We start from the raw sequence: 14973 nt of genomic DNA, 5'->3' as shown, positions 1-14973 counted from the left end.
GGCATGTCATAGGCAACGTCCTGAGTAAAATCGTACTAATTAACTACAGTCACGTGCACATGACGAATGATCATTAGAATTACACGTAAATTGGTGAATATCGGTTATTATAGATAATCCGAAAACTACAAATGGGCATTAGGTAGGTATTATAGTCATTCGATAGCCATCTGATCTCACTGAAATTAATGAATCATTGTATAATTATGTAATACCTATTTCTTGCCACCGCCATGCATCTCCCATGACAGATATTTCTACACACCGCAACAAAACTATAAGCACTCCTGGATTTCTTGTGTTTCTTAAAACCACGGATGTGTACAAAGTTTTTGTATATGAGCATATACAGAGTATCTCTTCTGTAGTAACGTATACACAATACAGCGACATGCTTTCTGAAAATGTGAACAATAATACCACCAGTGAAAGAAAAATAAATTTCTAAGTTACATAGAATTTTTCGTAATGTTCTTGAGTGTCTTATAGTTTTGTCGTGGTGTGTACCTTCCGTCTATGAATACTTTTGAATTTATTATAGCATAATTGATAATTGTCTTCTATATGTATAATGTCTACAGATATTAGGTCTACCGGAAAGTTCTGTCTGATGATGTCATTGCAAATTTCAATAGGTGTGCACATGTTCATTTGAGACATATATTTTTGAAAAATGTTGTTCACAAATTGCCATCACGCTGGCAAGAGGTCACAAGTAACGACGGAAATTATATTGTAAAATAAATATTACTAAATTTATGAAAAATCTATTATTTCCTTTCATTTTTCAAACAGACAGAACTTTCCGGTAGACCTGATATAATTTCACATTTCGGATTCACGATATTCTTCCATATTTCTCGACCTCATAATGTCTTAAATAATATGATTTGTAACTGTATGCACTGTAAATGAATGTAATAACAATTAGCTTTTGTTTCATGCACACGCGGATCAGAACAACCTCACTTGCATAAAGGTAAGACCATTGAAGCTTGTAAAACAGAAAAGTGTACAACAATATTAATCCTTTGTGAACTGTGCCGCAGTCATTTTTAATCCGCGCCGGCTTCAGGCATATTTCTGCATCTGTCTTAACCCTTAAATGCATAGAGTCCCAAAAATGAATCAATAACTTTTTGCGCGGATACCCGACAACAGTTTTGATATCGATACATTTGGCTGAATGGCAGTGATTCCTTTGTCCATTGACTTATCAAAAATTAACTAAAATAATGACATTTGACTTCAATATTTGTATCTTTCTGACGTTATACCAATTGGCGCGCATTTTTGATAGCGGGTTCATTTACGTACTTTTGGAAGTGGATTATTTAGAAATATTTTGGTGTATTCGTTAAACAAACAATATTTTCTAAAGGTAAGGCTCTTATTTATTAATTTGCTAGTACTTTTGTCTATATTCCGTAACTATCATGTGTATGGAGGGCTTATTTCGTGTTGATGCAAAAATGGGACAACATGCACTAATGGTAATAATTACGACATGTATTTAGTACTATGCTTCCTTTATTGGTTTGTTGGTTTTGTTTTGGTGTGGTATGCATGTGGTTTATAATTTTGTTATAGATATGTCATACTAACTAAAGAATTTTTATGTCTATTTTGCATAGTGTACCAAAAATGAATCATTAATATTTTTCAATAAAAACCCTATAAGATATGACTTATAATTTTTTTAATATTTTTCCCGATTTCCACTCATTTGAAAAATTATAACCCTATTTTTTAAATAAAATTCATTAATTCATGCATTTAAGGGTTAAAGCTTTGCACGTGGGGGGAACCTGACGGAACCATGAATGCGTCCGTATTACTAAAATATTGGTATGAGTTCGAAATGACCCTGGCACAGCACCGCGCGCCCAATACTCGGTGGGTTAAATTCGTATTTCGATGATAATCGTATCTGTTGGGATTATGGAATGAAAATGAATATGATTCTAATTCTTTGCTTAAAAGGACTTTATTTTATTCCTTTATTGAGAGAAGGTATATGGGCGAAAACGATCGAGCGACCAAACTCTACTGAGAGTCCGGCAAGAAAAAACGCTTCTTTTATACCCTTCTTGGGTTCGTCTTATCCACCAATCAGAGACGTTTTATTTGTCGCGTTTCACATTGTATACGTGACGCTGGGATCCCCAAACAGTCAGGGCACGATGTGTATCTAATGGTACCGGTGATGATGTATCGCGGTATCTACTATACAGGGTGTCCCACAATTATTTTAACAGCCGAAAATGAGGGGTAGCTGAGGTCATTTGAAGTAACTTTTTCCTTTGCGAAAATGCAATCCGCGGCTTTGTTTACGAGTTATTAACGAAAAACACTGGCCAATGAGAGGTGACGGTGCGAGAGAGAGGGTCCGCGAGAGAGTCCGCAGCACGAGGCTTTGACAGAAGGTCGGGACGGACTCGAGCCGCGTTCGAAGTATTGAACAAGTCACGAAGCGAGAACTTTCCGGATTTTTTTAACTACATAACAGTGATATTTTTAAGAAAAACGCTGTTCACCTTTACTTTAGAACGTCTGAAGAATATTCACTAATTTTTCGGACTCGAAATAATATGTAGTTTAACCGTGACAGTCGTTTTAATTTTCTGGTGTGCATGACACCTCGTATGAAATTTTTATGCAAGGTGTACAGTGAAGATTAACGAATGATTTGCAAAGCTGATTTAATAATAAATAAGGGACGTAAAGGATTTGTTTATTAGAGAGATATGAAAAATATTATCAGTAAGAAACTCACCCATTTAGTTGAGGATGCATTTGCTGGCTGAAATTCATGATGTCGAAGGGCACTGACCTTGTACAACGTACAGCTGATCTTTCACTGCACTGTCACTAAACACTGATCACTTAATTAATCACTGATAATCCGAATCACTTGTGGATATTTAAGAAAGATCACTGAGACTCGTTCGCGGATAATCGTTTATTCGACGCGTTCGTTCGGAAGTCGACGTTTCACTGCCAAAAAATAGAGGCCTCGACCGTGGGCCCTTGTCGTTCGGCGAAAATGTAAACCGATATCTTAGTATCTTAGTACTAAGTAAACTATAGATTAATTTTTGTTCGAGGCTAAAATTTCAACAGTATCCACGACCGTAACAGAAAATTTTTGTTTGTGCAATCGGCAAATCAAAGAATAAACGGGAACTGAACTTTATTCCAACGTTTCTCCATAACTTGAACGCCGAGCGAAATAAAGTACATCAAACCCTCATCCGGCCCTCATTTTTCCGACTCAATACGTCCCCTGTGCTTCGTGCGTCAAATCGACACTATCGTAAAAGGTCAATATGATAAGAGGAAAACAATTTCTTTTAAAAAATATTTTATTGAAAATAAAGAAAACTTATTCGCGCAATGTTCTCTTCACACTGTTCGCATAAAATGAAACGATGTGTCAGATAAACTGCTTTTTTAGAGTCTTTGTGTCGTTCACAGTCTAACACGCATAGCAAAGTGATTACTGAATTCATCCTGTTTGTAGTATTAGATTTGAACTCTCTATAGCTTCTAGTTATTTCTTCGACAAAGAAAGAAAATTTTTCATATTTTCGTTCAAACTATTTCGTAACAAATATTACCACATCTTGACGTTACATGTATATATAATATAAAAGTCATTCAATCCGGGATCGATTTTCTTAAAAATGACACAATAATATAGTTTAAAACTTGAAAATAGCGTCAAATTTGCATCAGGAACGAATGAGAGTTAATAACGCCAATTTGTATTCAATCATAAATGTAAATACGTTATAAAAATGTATAACCATTTAATTATTTTCAATTATCTTTAAATATCCTCGAGTATTGTGAAACATTTCCATGAAAGAAGTTTCATTTGGTGAATACAATTATTATGGTTTGAAGCGTGAAACGTACAACGTGAAAGCGTACTCTCGAAGAATTATGCTCAAGTTATGCCTCGCGATAGAACCGTAACTCGCGACGTGTTGACATCGCGTTTACGATTAATGAATAGATAAACGTAATGCCGAGTGAGTCTCTACAAAACAGTCCGTTACGAATGAAATATTATTACCACGGCTTGATCGCGGATGTCAAACTGTTCGGCCGTGAAAACCACACGCGAGCGCGTACGCACGACTGTGAAAAGTCACGCTCGCACGAAACTACACAATTGCGAGGTCCGCGCCGTGTTTCTGGTCCGTGGTCAACGTGAATGCAGTTAATAGCATGATATAAAATCGTCGGTATAAGAGCGGCGACGTGGTCGAAAAATTCGAGAAAGTAAAACTTACAAACTTATACTTCCGGAGTAAGAAGGATATTGAAACTTTATTATTCGAGGAGCGTGCACATTGCACATGTTCTGGAAGTTATGCGAACCGAAATTTCTCTCAGGCACGCGAGCATATACTTTCTACGATCTCCGCCGGAACATGAACACCATCAATTTTTTTAATGAAGCGATAATTAAACCTTTGCGCTCGAAGCCATTTTAACCGTAAATCTAAAATAATTTTTCTCACTTATGGTATTTCCATATTTATATGACGAAGTGCATTTTATGTATATGAAATTGAATCTCGCGATAACTTGTGATGACAGTTACACTTTTAACGATTTTTTAAGTTTAAACTTCGTTAATATAAAAATTATCTTAGAACGCGAACTAACAATTTTAGTGGTGCCTCAGAGTCACCACTCGAGTGCAAAGGGTTAAGCGAATTCGCTCGTTGAAGTTTATCAGTCGATATGAAAGCATAGTTGATAATTCGTATTTTTTTATATTCTCTACAATTTGTAAATGTTGTCGTTCATAATAGCGATATTCCAAATTTCGAAAACGATCTTCGTTTTACAGTTTTAATGTAAAATTACGATTTGTCAAAGTTCTGGTCAGATGCTGTTGAATTTAATCAAGCTTGACCGCGTAAGTTCGAGTTTGCTTAGATTGAATTCAACTTGAACGAATGCTATGAAGGCTCCGCGTACATAAAGTTGATCGCCTAACACGCACATTTGGAAGATCGTATCTTCTTGAAGAGTGTGGAGACATTCCACATATGTATTTAACGCGGTATTAAATAAAATTGCTAGTAACAAGCATCGCCAGATGGACATTAATCCATCTTGTTAACGTAACTTTATGCAACGTAATCTGCAAGATTTGTATATAGTATAGTATTTCATACGTAGATCTTACACGGGAAGTTACTCAGATGTTCGATTTTAATAAAATAACAATTAGAAATTATAGTATTCGAAAAAAAATCTCGTAAACACCCGAATAAAAATAAAACGAACTGACACGTGTCTTTTAATATTTCATGTGAGGAGACAAATAGCACTGCTACTTTTTTAATGTGTGGGCACCTTCAAGGTTATTTCAAAAAATATAGGCTTATGATAAAAAAAGCAATATAACCTTGAAATAATCTTGAAAACGCCCACGTATTAAAAAACTCGTAGTACCATTTGACTGTCCACTCGAAATATTAAAGGATATGTGCCAGTTTGTATTTTTTGTATCACGTGTCTACGAGATCTTTTACAATCTTAACTTAAATTGGACACCCTATATGTATATTGAATACGTACATTCCGTATTATACAGTTACTTCGTATACGTATTAATATGTATGTTAATGTATTTCTAATTTCTCTATTCGTTATAGGAAAACTGATTAAATAACATTTTTCCAATTTTTACAATATCGAAATGCAACTTGAATTTCGGAAGGAGTAGATAAAAAAGTGTTCAACATCCACCGTTAGAATCAAGACCCGAGTTTTCTTTGTCTATTCTAGTCGTTATATGTACTTCTCGCAAGATCGTAAAAAAACCCAGAAAGTAAACATACGAAAAAAGGTCGTTTAAAATCATTTTCAGAATTACTTACGGCGGACTTTGACTCCATTTTTCTAACGAATAACAAATTTTCCGGACGAATGACACTCGTATTAGTTGATAGGATGTGGAACACTATAATTTCTAATCATTAGTTTTTCTAAACTAATTGGAGACACCTGAATAACTTCCCTTGTTAATGTAGTTAAAAGAATCTCTACGAATAAACATTTACAAAGAACTGAACGAAGATCTGATCATTATCGATAGCGCTTCCTTATTTCTTTTTTAATAGCTTTGAACCTATCGAATTTGTTGTCCCGACTTTTTTTGATAAGTACATAATTATTGCAGTTGCGCTATTGCACAGTTTTCTTAATTTAACTAATTGCTGATTGAAATAAGAGTACTAAATATGTATTTGAATTGTGTAAAATTTCGCTCTTATAATATTTATTTTTGTTGATTTATATATCATTGAATATTATCTGTATTTTTAATTTTTGAGGTATATTTAGTAAAATTTAGTAATAAAATTGGTACTATTACGTAAGGTTAAATTTTACCTGCCCCATAAAAAATGGTGCTACGAAATGTCTCTTCAAACTTCATTTATATCGTATAACGAATATTCGTTATTGTATATGTATTTTTACAATTATATTCTTACTTATAAATGTCATTGAACAAATAATATTGCTAAATTTTGGTGTCAACGAGATCATCAAATCATAAAATTGGGCATAAATAATTTTAACCCTAGAAAGATAACCATATGACAACGTACGTAAAAGATAACCATACGCTTCAGAGGCGCATGCTTTTCTAAGGCGTCAATTTTATACTAACAATGGATATTTATTTAAGTTAATCTAGTCATTTTAAAGGTTTGGCATTATTGTAAAAATAAAATGCATTTATATTATATTTTTTTATATTTTAAGTAATTTTAAACTTAAATCACTAGACCTCTATGAAAAATTAACAAAAATCAACAGTCTTCGCAGGCGTCTCTGCGACGTAGGTTATCTTTCTCGGGTTAATGAGAAAACATGTTTTACCGTTTCCAAGTACTTTCTGCGCATGGGGTGGCGTTTTTCCTCATAACCACAGAAATATCCCAATGCTTGTGAACTAAGGTCCATTCCATACTCGCTGGAATAATTCTTTCCTAGGATTTATTTGCTCGGAGTTACTCAAGCGCGCACGTTGTCGAAGTTCGCGCAGAGAATTATCGTTGAATACCACCGCATCGATCTCTTAACCCTTAAATGCATATTGTTGCCAATTGTCTACATTCCAGTTCCACTTAATTTTATTCGAAAACCTGAGCATGTGCGTTTCCGAACACACGTCGATAACAATAGACAATAGACAATGTGTGAAATAAAAGACTCGACATTACTTTTGGCGAGTAAGTTATATGTTTTTTGACATTTGAATGTGGCGGGTGATAACCTTCAATGTGTTACTTGGAGAGATATTTTCTTTTTTCGAGTTTCACGGACTGAAAGTGCATCAAATGCAAGGTTGCTTTGTGTCACAACAAAAATCGCAATTGTTTCGCTGCATTTCATTTATAAATAATGTGAAAATTCCTATACTAATCGATAATATAAATACATGACCATTTGTTTACGTCTACAATAATTTTAGTAATAAACGCATATTGTTGCCAAAAGTCTGCATACAACTTTTTTTCAAAATAAATACTCAATATTATTACCTAGATTTTTTTATTTATTTTTTACGTAACCTATGTGACTACATTCCTATAAAAGACAATTTTTTTTAATTCAAAACAAAAATTCATGCATTTAAGGGTTAAACACGAAAATAAACGCGAAAGCGCGCGGAGAAGGAGGCCGCGTTTCGAATACTAAAGACTCCGACGAGAGCCTCGGAACAGGTTCTTTTAACTAGGTCTTTTAATTTCGCGGATCAGGAGCTAGCTCGGGGCCGGGCAATCTCGCGTCGCAACATAAACGCGAATCAGAAAGACGATTGGTTTCGGGGTAAATAGCTCTTGAGCCGCGACCCTCGTAAAATCCTGTAAGGATATTGGCTGTCCGGAATAGAGGAACGAACAGCGAACGCGAGACGCTCGAGGGTTTTGTTGGTGCCGGCCGAATGTCGTGCGCGCGAAATATATAAACGGCGCGGCGCGGCCTGGCGAACAGAGGCGAACAGAGGCGTTGATTCCCCATGAAATTGTGGAAACGCGCGCGACGGTGGCCGTGCCCGATTCCCCCTCGTTTTCGTCAGTGGAAATTCCGCTTGCGCCGAAAGAGACGGAATCGTTCGATCAAACCGTGCGATACGGATTCCCTTTTACGAGCAAGAATGCCGCTCGTTCGTCCCCGCTCATAAACGGCAATTCCGTCCGGTAACAGGCGAATTTCGCTCGAATCGATTCGCTTTAAACGCGCTCGTGATCTGATTTACATTGGCTCGGTCGTTGCACGAATTTGTCGTGAATTTGTACGCCACGCTCGCCCGCAACCCCTATCGTGCCCGATACTACGCTGGTAGACCGTTCGCGCCGCAATTTTCCCTTTGGAAATGTTTTGCAGACCGAGGCGTCCCTGATGTACGACGCCGTACACCTGTTCGCGAAAGCGCTCCACAATTTGGATACCACGCAGCAGATCGACATCAACCCGCTGTCCTGCGAGTCGACCGACACCTGGCCCCACGGATACTCGCTGATCAATTACATGAAGATCGTGAGTACCATCTGTGTTTTTTCATTCAGACGCGTCGATGTTCGTACTTTCGTATGTCAGTTGTTTAGGGTTTTGTTCTTGAAAGACTGTGCTAGTTTATTTCTCTTTCGTTGATTATTATCTTCGAAGATTATTCGAAGGATAACTTTGTTTCTTTAAATGAAAATCTATATTTTTATTTACATATTGCTATTCTACGCGAAGAAAGAATAAACTTTCGTACGAGACATTTTTTAATCAAATTTTACCTTACAATGATATTTAATGAAATGAAAGATTTATTTATTTATGAAACTTCTTTATTTTTTTAGGACTGGTCGCTGTGAGAAGTCAATAACGATTGTACTTTTCGCGTCGCTTTTTTACTGCAGCGACTATTTCAATTCTTTGTGTAGTAAAAATGTCACGCGGGAAAGTGCAATTGTTATTGATTTATCAACACGCGGTCATAAATAAGAAACGAAGTTTCATAAGCAAACGAATAATTTTTTCTTCTCGTAGACTAAAAATCTATGAATAAAAATATTGGTTTCCGTATAAAGAAACAAATATATCCTTCAAATCGCCTTAAAAGCGATCGATGAAACAGAAATAAATCGTATTTCACCCTTGAAATCGAGTAATTTTTGTATTTAACGCTTGTCCCGAAAATGTGTTGTTTTCGAGATATATTTAGATTTAAAGGTTCCAAACGAGAACATCCCATATGCATACTCACGGAGAACATAGCAGGTAACGCTTTGAAGAAGATAGATCCTCGGAAGTAATTAATCTGTTTAAAATAAAATTTGATAAAACATTGTATCAACACAAATCTTATAAAACAAAAATTGCTAATTTTAAATGTGAAAATTAAATTAAAGTTTAACGTTTAAAAGTACCATAATTATCAGCAGTTTTGCAATGTCCTCTCTGAGGAGACACTTGAGTGCAAATGCTTCCGATTTCTTCTTTAACACGTTCCGTGCCAAGCCATTTTTGCCTAACTTGTCGTTCAGGCCATTTGATGTTTTGACTAAAGATTGATACATTATCACATAATATTTCATTATATCATCGGTAGATAAGTAGTGATTGCCCGAATCAACCGTTTTTATGCAGCTCTTGCTTTAAAAAAGTCAAACATTGTAATTAATAGTTATTGTGTATATAACGATTAAACAAATTTATGTGCTTTGTTCTATACAGCATTTTTTACAATGCCTCTCATCCTTTTGGTGGAAATATATTTTATACAATCAAATTTGTCACAAAATGTATGTCTTCAGCGCTTTAAATAAATATGTCCATTTATGTCCGCGTGTACCATTTATGGTACACGTGGCCTGATGGTCAAGTTTAACGTGTACCATTTATGGTACACGTGGCACGGAACGTGTTAACAATCACAGAAATTGTTAGGGATCCAATCATACATTCCGCCAAATGTGTGTACAGTCAATAAGGTGTTGCAAGTGCAGCAATATGCATTTGTCTTCGGAGACATCCTCGATGTTGTTCTAATGTTTCCATTAGAAATTTCGGAATGACCTCTTTAATTGCAGCACACCTTATAACAACGGCCGTATAAAGCCTAAACAAACGTAATTTTGTCGCTGTTACAAAGCAATGTACGTCGGTAAGGTATTTTAGAAGGAAATCTTTTGTCAGGCGTATCGTAAATATCGAAGTACAGTAAATTCTCTCGAATTGTCCCTTAGCTTGTACACAAAAATGGACCATTTGGAAAGAGTGGGCTCGAAATAATCGTATCTCCTCTACCAAAAGTTGTCCATTTTTGGTTAGAAACTGCGGAAAACTTGAAGAGAATTCAGCGTAATTTTGTTGATGTAATTGAAACTTTCTTCTGCCTTCAGCAGCCTAGAAGTCATAATAAAAATCGATTTATTCAAGGACGACGCGACACATGAATTTTAATATCTGCATGAGAAATTGCGTTGAATGTATGTAGATTCATTCCTTGTCTTCAGACACTGTAAATGAAAATTTGAGACGCATAATGCAATGTAAATGAAGACAGGTCCATTTATTCAAACTAAAACGTATCAATTTACACCACTAAGGGGCAAGTTGATACTCCGATGATGTAGACTGATATGGCTATAAAGTTTACGAGGAAATCGATACATACATATTTGGTCTATCGATTGCCAGGAGTATAGTTGGCGAAAGTTAGCCATGAATGATTTACGTTCTCATTTTATGAAAAGACTCCAATTTGTCAGGTAATAAACATTAAACTGTGGAGACATCTGAAACGTATCGTGAATAAGAATAATGATCGTTTAAATAGCGTACATCGATCGTAATTAAGAGATACTGTACGTCGCATTGTATCCTGGTACGGGCTTCAGGGGTATTATTTACTCTAGCTCTAGTTTCCTCGCCAATTTTGATGACATTAAAATATGTTGTCCGGCTCATCATCCTGAACAACTTTTTCCTCTACGTGTTAGCGCCGCTCTGCCTTTGTTTCCGAGGCACACGCAAAAATGTATTTTCGTATTTTCGACGCGTTCTTAAGAAGGAATTAGTTTTATGTTAGATCTCTGTTCGATCTGGATTAGGTTCAGCATATTTTTCTTATTTTATTATATTATATTATTATTTATTTTTATTTTTATTTCATTATACTTTATTATTATACTTTATTTTTATATTTATTATACTTTACTTATACATATATTTTACTTATACTTTAATTATATATATATTATACTTTATTCTTATTTTATTATATTTAGGTTTAGAACATCATTTCGAACGTCTTTTCTCTGTACATACGTGCAGTATAGCAAATATTTTGAGATTGTCGTATACGTTGAATATGTGAGAATAATGTTTATAAATTTCATTGAAATCAAATAACACATATCCGGGTTAGAAAGAGTTTATTAGATTTAATAACATATCGTAGGTCACAAAAGTACTTGAACTGTAAGGGCATTCGTCGTATTAACACTATGCCGTCCGCAGATCTTAGATATGACTTTTTTGTTTGACGCCGGCATAATAGCTTGAAAATTTTAGATTGAAACAAAAATTTCGAAGATGGCGGTAATATAAATTCCTAAAATTAAGATAAGTCATCCGAGAATTTTCGTACTTAATTCTTAGTTAAATAAGCACGATGCTATAGTTAGTTTGCTGCCTTTCAACACCCAAGAAATATAGTTCAAATGTTATTTCAGTTTTTTAAAATGGCACCAAAGTGGTGCCACCGGTATACAACAGATAGTTTTTGCATGACACCACCGGACGGCATAGTGTTAGTAACATTTCTAGGCAGCGGAAAATGTAGACAAACATTATTCAGTACGTACGTAGCTAGTCTAAGAGAAACACTGTCCAAAACTCAGATTTAAAATCGATTTTTTGCAAACTGAATTGGAAAAAGTCAGAAAGGGAACTGACAGTTAACCCTTTCGCTACTACGGACCACTATAGTGGCTTTCCATATGGTGCCACTGAGGTACTACGGACGACTATAGTGGCTTTCCATTTGGTGCCATTGAGGTACTACGGATCACTATAGTGGCTTTCCATATGGTGCCACTGAGGTACTACGGACTACTATAGTGGCTTTCCATTTGGTGCCACTGAGGTACTACGGACCACTATAGTGGCTTTCCATTTGGTGCCACTGAGGTACTACGGACCACTATAGTGGCTTTCCATTTGGTGCCACTGAGGTACTACGGACCATTATAGTGGCTTTCCATAAGATGCATTATATTGCATAATGTTTTATTTCCTCTCATACTGTAAGTTAAAGAGCGCATGCTAAGACGTTATAAAATACCCTGGAATACCCCTTATTTATAAATACCCTTTGGAGAAAAATTTTTTCGTTCGAAAAATTCATTCAATTCAAACAGCTTAGGTTCTCCGCCGACCGCCGCGGAGTACCGACTTCCGCTGACGATCGCCGTCGCGTAGCGTGCAGTGATGTCGCAGCGCTCTGTTCAGCAGAAGTACCGCGATGGAGAATCCGCCCGTAGCGAAAGGGTTAAACGATACAAAGAAGAAAAATCTATGAATGAAGTTGCAAAACTTTTAGAGTAAGGGAGTAAGTCTATAGTTCACTGTATTCCTAAAAAGTTTAATGATGAAGAAATCACATTGCAAATAAACATCGCCGTGGTCGACCAAAGAAGTTAACGGAGAGAGAAGAAAAGACACTGATTCCGGAAATTAAAAAGAAGCCCATTAACTTGTGCACAAAAATTGGCGGCGATAGTGGTGGCGGAATTTAGAAAAGAAGTTCATTCGGAATTATGCTGAAGATTAGTACAAAAATACGGTTTTAATGCACGAATTCCAAGAAGAAAAGCGTATATTATAGCAAAAGGAATAAAATATTCAGTATGCCAAACAATATATTAATAAGGATAATTCTTTTTGGAGCATGGTATTATTCTCTGACGAAAACAAATGTAATATTTTCGACAGTGATGGTCGCAAAAATGTATGGAGGACAAATTACAATCAAAGAATTTACGGCCAACTGTAAAACGTAACGGTGGCTCGGTGATGGTGTGGAGATGCATCGCAGCAAATAGGGTTGAAAATCTCATATTTATCCATGGGATTTTGAATCAAATGAAATATTCGTAAAATTTGAGAGAAAATTTAAAAGATAGTATAAGTAAATTAGGATTACCGGAAACTTATTGCTTCCCAAAGCATTCGGCAAAAATTGTTCAAGAATGGTTACTGTACAACACTCCATAGACATTGCCATATCCACCGCAAAGTCTCCACCCCAATCCCATTGAACATGTTTGGATTGAGATGGAAAGAAAATTAAGAAATATAATGATTACACATCAGAAGGAAAACTGAAACAGGAGATTGTTAAAACATGGCAGTCTATAGATATAAATATTACATCAAAGTTAGCACTTTCTATGGAAAACCGTCTTAGGGCTGTAATAACGACGAAAGGAGGTTCAACTTCATACTCTAAATATTTGATTAGTTACACCAAAAAAACCAATTGACGTTGCTATTAATTAATGTTAAATGTACAGTTCGAATACTTTTGTGACTTACGATGTGTTATTACATCTCATAAATTCTTTCTAACTCGAAAATGTGTTATTTGATTTCAATGAAATTTATAAACATTATTCTCACGTGTTGCACATACACGATATATACGACAATTTCAAAATATATACTATACCATACGGTTTGTTTTAATTTCAATTAGGAATACGTCATCGTTCGAATACTTTCACGAGTCTGTGTATATTACCGTCGCTTCGCTTGAGTTGCTGCGATATTTGCACAAAACTTATTACTATTGCAATAAATTCCGTATACACGTTGCACAGAGTTGGATGAAACTTAATTCATGACTTACGACTGTTAATCGTTAATCGCAATGAAAGATTAAATTTTGTTCAATTGTCAGTCGCAATTGATGGCTATTATAAGAATAATAAAATATCCTTTCAATTCCCCATTCAAAAAGTCTTTTTCAATCAATGATTGATCAATGTATTTCATCAACTGATTAATTCAATTGTTGATTTTTCTACTATGCGAATATGCGAATGTCCATTCTTGAACAATTTTTGCCGAATGCTTTGGGAAGCAATAAGTTTCCGGTAATCCTAATTTACTTATGCTATCTTTTAAATTTTCTCTCAAATTTTACGAATATTTCATTTCATTCAAAATCCCATGGATAAATATGAGATTTTCAACCCTATTTGCTGCGATGCATCTCCACACCATCACCGAGCCACCATTACGTTTTACGTAGGGTATCAAAGTGAAGCACGGCAACCATTTGTCAATAGGTTACACAATTATATACAACAATATCTATTACAATTATATCAATAGGTTATCAATTATCTACATGGATGGAGTATGTAGATTTGTATGGGCCATAGCATCGGTTGGCGTGAAATATTTTGTAATGCGATTATTGTTGATAAAAATGAGTGTAATATAAATGTCAGTCTGAATGATTAAATAGGAGATAAAAATGCATACGAAATATGGATTTAAACATTGCCAGCAGTATATCGAAAGGTCTGAAGAGGCATCCTATCTGTACCTATTGACAAATAGCTGTCATTTGCACTAGAGTGTCAATTTGCTTCACTCGGTTTACTCAACCTCACAATGTAATTTTATTACCCCCTTTAACGCACAAATATTTTCATCTATACAGGATGTTTTCATTAACACCAGCCAACCTTTGTCTTGCAAGTATACATGAGATGAAATGAAAGTGGACAAATTTATCTGTGTGCTGAAAATTTTGTCTAAATTGGTTAACCCAGAGTCGAGTTACAAGCGTTGAAGAATTTTGTAGAATTTTCGCAGTTTTTGATCAAAGTCGTGACAAAACTGCGATTTTTGCGATCCTCAATT

At 35.4% G+C, this 14973-nt stretch overlaps 1 protein-coding gene across 5 annotated transcripts in view; it reads left to right on the top strand.

Moving 5' to 3' along the window:
• Positions 1-14973, top strand: part of KaiR1D (Kainate-type ionotropic glutamate receptor subunit 1D) — an 819478-nt gene that overhangs the window by 734451 nt on the left and 70054 nt on the right. For 3 of the 5 annotated variants that reach the window (XM_076526907.1, XM_076526908.1, XM_076526911.1), the window contains exons 8-9: positions 959-979; positions 8428-8580. In XM_076526907.1, coding sequence (XP_076383022.1) covers positions 959-979; positions 8428-8580 — 174 coding nt within the window. The remainder of the gene's footprint in view (positions 1-958; positions 980-8427; positions 8581-14973) is intronic. The other 2 variants (XM_076526910.1, XM_076526909.1) reach the window with 1 other exon arrangement.

The sequence above is a fragment of the Megalopta genalis genome, chromosome 16 (genome assembly GCF_051020955.1).
Source record: "Megalopta genalis isolate 19385.01 chromosome 16, iyMegGena1_principal, whole genome shotgun sequence".
Taxonomy (NCBI): domain Eukaryota; kingdom Metazoa; phylum Arthropoda; class Insecta; order Hymenoptera; family Halictidae; genus Megalopta; species Megalopta genalis.
This window is presented reverse-complemented; position numbering and strand designations above follow the sequence as displayed.